The sequence below is a fragment of the Hypanus sabinus genome, chromosome 1 (genome assembly GCF_030144855.1).
Source record: "Hypanus sabinus isolate sHypSab1 chromosome 1, sHypSab1.hap1, whole genome shotgun sequence".
NCBI lineage: Eukaryota > Metazoa > Chordata > Chondrichthyes > Myliobatiformes > Dasyatidae > Hypanus > Hypanus sabinus.
In genome coordinates, this window is record NC_082706.1 from 206,608,904 (window position 1) to 206,618,534 (window position 9,631).

A 9,631-nucleotide genomic window follows, 5' to 3' on the forward strand; every position below is an offset into this window, starting at 1 on the left:
AATGTGTGTGTTTTCTCTGCGTCTTCTGGTTTCCTCCCAGTCGACAGACGTCTCGGGTAGGTTAATAGGTCATAGACTCACAGTCATAGTCAAGAGATTCTGCAGATGCTGGAAATCCAGAGTAACATACACCAAATACTAAAGAAACTCAGCAGGTCTGGTTGTATCCATGGCAGGATCTCAGCCTGAAACGTTGAGCAGATATAAAGAAGGGAAGGAAAATAAACTTAACCTTGAGCTTTTCTTTTGCTTTCTCTGACTGAAGCTTCTCCTCATTAATGCCTTGAGGAGCTAAAGCCTCAAGATGACCAGCACCTATGGAAAAGAGTATAGTTGACATTTCGGGCCGAGACCCTCCTACAGGACTAAATTGATCTGGTTAAGCACCACCCAAGCATCTTTTGAGATAGCTCTGTGTATATTTTTTAAATTTGTCTTTTGTATAGTTATTTGTTTTTCGTTTGCCCACAGACATGCTTATAGGCTTCAGCAACATAGTAGACACATTAACTGGACTCAAAAAAATCTACATTTTTTTTCAATAATAACTGAGTGCTGCAATGGGAACAAACATACTAATGACTATATGAAAAGTCACAAACAGCCTACAGAGAATACACATTTATTGTTGACTGGTTTTTGGTTCGCATTTTAAAAATCTGATGGGTACTTTTGTAGAGAGGTGCAAAACTGACAAGAGGCACTTCTTATACAGCCTGCATGATTTGGCATCAATGAAAAGGAAAACAAGGATGAGACATATGTTTTGTATCAAGTCCCACCATTAAAACAACCCCACAGAATTTAACATTACAAATATCTGATTGGGAGAGATTGTCTTATATGATAAAGTCATCGTCCATTCCCGTGGAGAGTATGTAAGGGAGTTGCTGTTGACTCCTTGCTCTCTGTCAAAGCTCTAGGCTGGTGGATAAACACGCTGAATTTCACGCCTTGATTGTCTGCAGCTCGCACAAACCCACTGTTTGCTGTCATTGTGATTGCCTTTAAGGCATCACCAGTACCAAAAATTGTAATAGAGCGACTGTTAATTTTTGCACTGGTTTCCAGTTGGGAGGCCCGCTCAGAAGGCTGGTCCGGCACCACCGTGATTCCCTGCAGCAGCTTCTGTGCCCGAGCTTTCTCCCCAGGGCCACCTAACGTCTCCAAAATTGCCTGGAAATCTCTCACTGCCGACTCGCAAGCAAATAGTTCTTTGTCCTTCATGAAGGCTTGTAGTTTAGGCAGGACACTCTCCTCCCTTTCCTGAGAAGCTTGTTCAGTCAGTACTTTCTCCTTAAAGATGAAGTGACATCCGCCGTGACTTACCGCTGAAACAAAGGTGATGAGGGTGGTTATATCTAAATTGGCACGGTTGCAGGAATCCACTTTAACCTCAGTAGGAAAAGCAACACTGGCAACAATTGTAGACCGGTCTACTTTTGTCACTTGCAAGGGCTCCTCCAGATCTTCTTCAGAATCACTCAATTTATCACCTTCCTCCATAAAATCGATCACTGAATTCACAGCAACGATATCTCCTCGTACAGACAGCCCCATTTCTTTTAGTTTTTCTGCCATAGGGCTAGAAATGCCATTGTAAAATGCAAACACAACATGTGGATTGCTATACTGCACCAGCTGTTGTCTGCTGGCTTCCAAATAATCTTCTGCTTGCTCAACAATACTTTTATCTCCGTATTGGCCCCTCCCCACCCAGATACTGTGCAGTGCCTCAGCTTTCCGCCCGATAGCTTTGACCCATGTCAATCCACCGTTTGCGACGACGTCCACCATCACAGACTGCCTCTCACCAGAGTGCTCCTGGTAGTTAAATACGCGCAGAAGGCTAACAACATCCTCTAGGCTTTCAGCCGACTCAATGACTGCCTTTAAGTGGGTGAGGTTCGTGCTCTGTAGGTGTGACTCCTTCACTGAAACTTTGCCTGTTTCAACTTTCCGCAGGAACTTCAGCTCGGCCTTCAGCTTGCTGCAGAGCTTGGGCCCGCCTTGCACGCCGCCGGCCCGAGAACGGGACAGGGCCTCTGCCCGTTCCAGCAGCTCACGAGCTTCAGTGATTCTCTCCAAGAGAACCTTCTGCAGTGACATTGCATCCCTGGAAAACAAAACATTTCAGTTCAGCCATAGGAGCACAAATGGACTACTGGGCTTATCAAATCCCTGCCATTCCATTGGCTGATTTATTATTCCTCTCAAACTCAAGTTCCTGCCTTCTCCCCATAACCTTTGATGCCCCGAATAATCAAGAACCTATCCTTCACTTTAAGTATACCCAGTGACTTGGCCTCCACAGCCATCTGTGGCAATAAATTCCAGATTCACTACCGTCTGGCTTAAGAAATTCATTTCAGTTCAAAAGGGACGTCTCCCTATTCAGAGGCTGTGCCCTCTGAATCTACACTTCCCCACTATACAAAACATCCACTCCAATATTCAACAGGTTCCAGTGAGATCCATCCTCATTCTTCTAAACTCCAGTGAGTATGGGCCCAAAGCTATCAAACACTCCTCTTATGTTAGTATAATGTTACTGTAGAAGAGAAAAGCCTCACTGCATTCAGATGGGCAATAGCTAAAAACACATTAGCAAATGAATTAAGGACTGGGTACATTAAACCCCTTACAGATCAGCAGTCAGCGATAGTCCTACAGCAGTACAGCACAGAACCAGGTCCAGCTAGTCCATGCCAAACTATTATTCATCCATGTCTCAACGACCTGCACCCAGACAGTCGCCCTCTACACTCCTCCCATCCATATACCTATCCAAACTTCTCTTAATCTTGTCATGTTCCCCTTATACATTACAATTTTCACCCTTAATCTGTGACCTTTAGCTTTAGACTCACCCAATTTCAAGTGACATCAGTGAAATAATCCAATATCATTCCAAATATTAGACTGACACTTCAGTGTAGAACTTAAGGAGTGCATCATGAGGTTAAACACCAAAAATACTGCAGAAAATCCCATACCACAGTTCAAAAATGTGGGCGCCGGCCAATGTTTATCACTTAACAAACGTATCTCCACTACTAAGGTAATTATACCTCTGAAGTCCTTCATTGACGTTAAATTGGTGATGAGACAGCATATCAGAGGGAGATTGGAAATTTGGCCTCGTGGTGTCATAACAATAACCTCTCAATTAATGTCAACAAGACCAATAAGCTGATTATTGACTTTAGGAAAAGGAAACAAAAATGGTGCATGAAAATGATTCCAAGATTGTCATATGAAGAGCATCTGATGGCTCTGGGCCCACATTCACTAGAACTCAAAAGAAGGTGGGGTGACCCTCACTGAAACCTATTGAATGGTGAAAAGCCTTGATAGTGTGGATGTGAAGACAATATTTCCTATGGTGGGAGAGTCTAAGACCAGAGGACACAACCTCAGAATAGAGGGGTGTCCTTTTAGAACATAAGAAATAGGAGCCGGAGTTGGCCATCCAGCCCATCGAGCCTGCACCGTCATTCAATAAGATCATGGCTGATCTGTCTGTAAACTCAGCTCCATCTACCTGCCTTTTTCCCATAACCCTAAATTCCCCTATTATGTAAAAATCTATCTAACTTATCTTAAATATATTTAGTGAAGAAGCCTCAACTGCTTTCCTGAACAGAGAATTCCACAGATTCACCACTCTCTGGGAAAAACAGTTTCTCCTCATTTCCATCCTAAATCTTTTCCCCTGAATCTTGAGTCCCTTAGTTCCAGTCTCACCTACTAGTGGAAACAACATTCCTGCTTCTATCTTATCTATCCCTTTCAAAATTTTGTATGTTTCTATAAGATCTCCTCTCATTCTTCTGAATTCCAGAGAATACAGTCCCAGGCAACTCAATCTCTCCTCACAGGTCAACCGCTTCATTCCCGGAATCAACCTGGTGAATCTCCTCTGCACTGCCTCCAAAGCCAGTATATTCTTCCTCAAGTATGGAGACCAGAACTGCACACAGTACTCCAGATGCAGCCTCACCAGTACCCTGTATAGTTGCAGCATGACCTCCCTGCTCTTGAATTCAATCCCTCTAGCAATGAAGGCCAATATTCCATTTGCCTTCTTAATAACCTGTTGTACCTGCAAGCCAACTTTTTGTGATTCATGCACAAGTACTCCCAAGTTCCCCTGCACAACAACATGCTGCAATCTTTCACCATTTAAATAATAATCTGCTCTTCTATTATTCCTTCCAAAGTGGATGATCTCGCATTTACTAACATCGTATTCCATCTGCCAGACCTTGGCCCATGCATTTAACCTAACTATATCCCTCTGCATCCTCTGTACAATTTGCTTTTCCACTCAGTTTAGTGTCATCAGCAAATTTTGCTACGCTACACCCAGACCCCTCTTCCAAATCATCAATGTAAATGGCACTCCACTCACTGCCAACCAGAGAAACACCCATTTATACCAATTCTCTGCTTTCTATCGGTTAACCAATCCACTATCCATGCCAATACACTTCCTCCAACTCCATGCATCCGTATCTTATTTATAAGAATGGAGATGAGGAATTTCTTTAGCCAGAGAGTGGTGAATCTGTGGAATTCTTTGCCACAGGCAGTTGTGGAAGGCAAGTTTTAATGCTCATTTAAAGCAGAGGTTGATAAGTTTTTGACTGATCGGAGCATGAAGGGATATGGGGAGAAGGTAGGAAACTGGAGCCGAGAGAAAAATGACTCAGCCATGATGAAATGGAGGAGCAAACCTGATGGGTCAAATGGCCTAATTCTGCACTTATATCTTATGGTCTGAACCAGAGGTCCATGAGCCAGTCCTCTTCAAAGGATCGGCAAGAGAGCAGGTCAGCTAATTGAAATTCCTAAGTGTTATTATTTCGGAGGGCCTGTTCAAGTGCAATTACAAAGAAAGTACGAGAGAAGTTCTACTTCCTCAGGAGGTTGTAGAGCTTCGACATAACACATAAAACTTCTAAAAACTTCTACAGATGAGTAGTTGAGAGTATATTGACTGGCTGTATCACAGCCTGGAATGGAAACACCAGTGCTCTTGAATGGAAACTCTTATAGAGTAGTGATTAGAGCCCAGTTCATCATGGGTAACTCCCTCCCCACCATTGAGCACATCTACATGAAACAATGCCTTAGGAAAGCAACAGTGATCATGAGTGACACTCACCATTCAGACCATGCTCTCTTTTCCCAAATGTGGTAAGGAAGGAGGTACAGGAGCCTCAGGACATATCACCAGGTTCAGGAGTAGTTATTACCCCTTAACCCCTTAGACAATCTATAGCACATTACTGACTGACGAAGGGTCTCGGCCCGAAACGTCGACAGTGCTTCTCCCTATAGATGCTGCCTGGCCTGCTGTGTTCCACCAGCATTGTGTGTGTTTCTGCCATGCACTTCCCTAAGAACATCTGCTCCCAATTTATGTTTCCAAGTTCCTGCCTAAAAGCATCATATTTCCCCCTACCCCTATTAAATGTTTTCCCAAATTGTCTGCTCCTATCTCCTTCCAGAGCTTTGGTAAAGGAGATGCTGTCACCTCCTCCAAAACGTTCTACCACTGAGAGATCTGACACCCGACCAGGTTCATTTCCCAATAACAGATCAAGTACGGCCTCTCCTCTAGTTGGCTTATCTTCATATTGCATCAGGAAACCTTCCTAAACACACCTAACAAACTCCAACCCATCTAAACCTCTTGCTCTAATGAGGTGCCAGTCAATATTAGGAAAGTTAAAATCACCCATCACAACAGCCCTATTATTATTGCACTGTTCCAGAATCTGCCTCACTATCTGCTCCTTGATGTCTCAGCTACTATCGGGGGGGGGGGGGGGGGGGGGGGGCAGGGAAATCAATAATAAAAAACACCCAGGAGAGGTATTACCCCATACTGTTTCTGGCTTCCACCCATAATGACTCAGTAGACAATTCCTCCTTTTCTACAGTTGTGATACTATGCCTGATTAGCAACGCCATACAGGTGTCCCCCGTTTTTCAAACATTTGCTTTACGACAACTCGCTGTTACAAAAGACCTACATTAGTACCTGTTTTCGCTAACCAGAGGATTTTCGCTTTTACGAAAAAAAGACGCCCGCTTTATACGTGTGTTTACCCCGAGAAAGACTACAATGACCATGAAGCCTTGTGCGGGCAGTTGTTGCGCATGCGTGTATGTGCGTAGGCGTGTACATGCACATGCATGTACGTGCCGATTTTTTCTTCTGCAAATCGATTTTGGCTCGCTGTCTTCCCAATATTGATAAGTGAAACTACACCGTATCTACAATATTTCTACTTTATATAGGGTGTATATTTATCATATCATTCTTGCTTTTACTATATGTTAGTGTTATTTTAGGTTTTGTGTGTTATTTGGTATGATTTGGTAAGTTACTTTTTGGGTCTGGGAACGCTCAAAAATTTTTCCCAGATAAATTAATTGCTTCTTCGCTTTACAACATTTCGGTTTACAAACGGTTTCATAGGAATGCTCTACCTTCAGAATGCGGGGGAAACCTGTACTTCTTTTGCCTCTCTCCTGGGTCTTTTTGAAACAGCTAAAGCCCGGCACACTCAGCAGCCATTCCTTCCCCTGAGACATCCAAGTCTCTGTAATGGCCACAATGTCATAGTTTCACACACTGATCCACGATCTAAGTTAATTCGTCTTGCTTATGATATTCATTGCATTAAAACAGACACAGCACAGACCATCTGGCTAAATGCCTCACTGCACTATCCTTCCTTACAAACTCCCTACAAGCTGTCTGTACTTGTGCGCCAACCGCCCCATCCTCTGCCTCTTCACTTCAGTTCCCTCTGCAACAGCATTAGCAAACCTCCCTCCCAGGATATTGGTTCTCCTCCAGTTCAGGTGCAACCTGTCCCACTTGTCCAGGTCACCCCCCAGAAATGGTTCCACTGATCCCAGAACTTGAAACCCTGTCCCTGCACCATTTCCTCAGTCACTCATTCATCTATGCTATCTTCCTGTTCTGACCTTCACTGGCTCGTGTCACTGGGAGTGAACCGGAGATTACCACCTTGGAGGTCCTGCTCTTCAGCCTCCTTCCTAACTTCCTAAACTTACTGCACAGGACTCTACCCCTCTCCTGCCTACGTCATTGGTACCAACTTGTACCATGACCTCCGGCTGCTCACCCTCCCCTTCAAGAATATCCTGCAACACCAGGGAGGCAACACTATCCTGGTGTCTCTTTTGCTGCCGCAGAATCTCCTTTCTGTCCCTCTAACTATCCAGCCCCATATAACTATTGCTCTGCCTGACATCACCCTGCCCTTCTGAGGCTCAGAGCTGACCACAGTGCTATTGCCCAGATAGGTCATCCCCCTCAGCAGTATCTAAAGGGGTAAACCTGTTGTTGAGGGGAATGGACACAGGGGGACACTGCTTTGATGTCTTTCTCCCATTACCTCGGTGTTCACCCATCTACTCCCTGAATTCTGCACTCTGGGTGTAACCACCTGTTCAAAAGTCTTATCTATCAATTGCTCTGCCTCCCAGATGATCCTTTGTTCATCTATCTACAGCTCCTTAATGCAGTCTTTCAAGAGCTGGAGTTGGCTGCACTTCCTGCAGGTGTAATCATCAGAGAGACTATCAGGTTCCATGAATTCCAACATCCTACAGGAGGAGCATTCCACTGCCGTATCTGCCATCCTACCTGCACTGTACAAGGGGCAACCAAGACCAGATCTTCTAACCTATTTCTTTGGCCTGTTTCTTCTTGTCGAAGCCTCTTGAGTCCAAGAGGCTCCTACTCTCAACCGAAAATGGCCACCCTGCTTGCCCCTTCTGTACTTTTATTTAATTCGCAGTGCTCTGCTCCCTCCACTGATTGGGCCTCGGAATGTCCGAATGCCCATGAAGCTCTCCTTTTATAAAAGATTTGCCCATCTTGAGGTGCTCTGCTCTCTCCGCTGATTAGGCCTCAACCATCAGGTTCTTGAACCAAAGGGGATAATTTCACTCAACTTCACTTGCCTATCATCAAGAAGTTCTCACAACCAATGAACTCAACTTAAGGACTCTTCATCTCATGCTCTCGATATCTATTGCTTGTTTATTTATTTATTAATTAATTATTTCTTCTTTTTGTATTTGCACAGTTTGTTCTCTTCTGCACTCTGGTTTGAACATCTTGGTTCATTGATTCTATTACTCTACAGATTTATTGAGTATGCCAACAAGAAAATGAATCTCAGGGATGTATATGGTGACATAAATTTACTTTGAACATCCTTTTGTCATTAATGTCACTGCAAAGATTATGTCACCAGAAAACTTCCACATTCTTTCTGAGATCCTTTGATTGATCTCTACTTAATACCCTGTAACTTTTTAAACACAGTCAAAACATTCAGTTTCCATCTGTCCCCTAAATCCTAGTTGGGCTTTTTTCCAAGCAGAAAGGCTGATCAACACTTCTACCCACTAACCCACCACTACTTCATCATTTCTTGTCAGTCACTATGTCCATACTCCTGTACTTGGTGTTACTTTATGGAGTTACAATCATAAGCTCTCTTATGCATTTACATTCACTGTGTTTTTAATATTAAACAATGGAATATGACATTAAACAATCTTGAATCTCGAATCCTGCTCTCCCTCCTCCCGGCGCATTGCTCCAGGTCCCCATCCATCCTCCCACTGCTTCTCATTCCTACGATTCTGCCCCCACACCCCGCTGGCTCCGGGACCCCATCCCTCCCTCTGGCCCATTAATGGGAGGCCATTTCAGTCCCCCAGCTGTCAAACCACAGTCACCCCCATCAGTCAGCCTTCAGGGTCCCCTCCCCAATCCCTCAGCTACCTCTGAAGACACATACCCGGCCACCCCTATCCTCGCTCCCTCCCCACCGGTGGACGGACTCCAGGCCCCGGCTCCTGCTTCTCTGCCACCACATCCAGTTCCCAGCGCCCTGCCCCTATTTCTCCGTTGTATGTGCGGAGCTCGACCCTCGGGGTTACCTGTGCACGCCCAAGTTGGGCGGACAGCGCTAGGTACAGCCTCGGCGCCCTCGGAAACGGGCTCAGCGCTTCGCCACGTCCCATCCGTCAGCGGCCGCCATGTTGGTGAGGGCGGCGAGCATGCGCAGTGGTGGGGGCATGTTGAGGCTCAGTGCTTTGGGCAGATGGGCATATTGGGGGTTAGGGGGAGTGGAGAAGGGGTGATAGGCAGAGGGCAAAAAGTGCGAGTGTTCAGTTCTGGTCGTCTTTTTACAAGGAGGATGTAGAAGCTTTAGAGACATTTACCAGGATGATACCTGGATTAGAAAGAGAGTGAGTTAAAGCGAGCTCGGGCTTTTCCCTTTGGAGCAAAGGAGAATGAGAGGTGACTTGACCGAGTGGACAGCCAGAGGCTTTTTTTTACACAGAGAATATATGGAATGACCTGCCTGGGTGTTGGTAGAGTCAGATACATTAAGGGCATTTAAGAAACTCTTAAATAGGTACACGGATTATTGAAAAGTGGAGGGCTATGTAGGAGGTAAGAATTAGATTGATGCTTGGGTTAAAAGATCAACACTGTACAGTACAGTGCTGAAAGGCCTGTACTGTGTTGTAGTGTTCTACGATCTTAACAGGGAGTCAAATA

At 44.9% G+C, this 9,631-nt stretch overlaps 1 protein-coding gene across 1 annotated transcript; it reads right to left on the minus strand.

Annotated features, from left to right (window-relative positions):
* Positions 1–606: 606 nt before the first annotated feature.
* On the minus strand, positions 607–9,143 carry c1h7orf25 (chromosome 1 C7orf25 homolog). The gene is made up of 2 exons (XM_059984646.1): positions 9,004–9,143; positions 607–2,116 (listed from the first exon to the last, which is right to left on the minus strand). The coding sequence occupies exon 2, from the start codon at positions 2,107–2,109 to the stop codon at positions 853–855; it is 1,257 nt and encodes a 418-aa protein (XP_059840629.1). The 5' UTR covers positions 2,110–2,116; positions 9,004–9,143; the 3' UTR covers positions 607–852.
* Between the last annotated feature and the right edge of the window lie 488 nt (positions 9,144–9,631).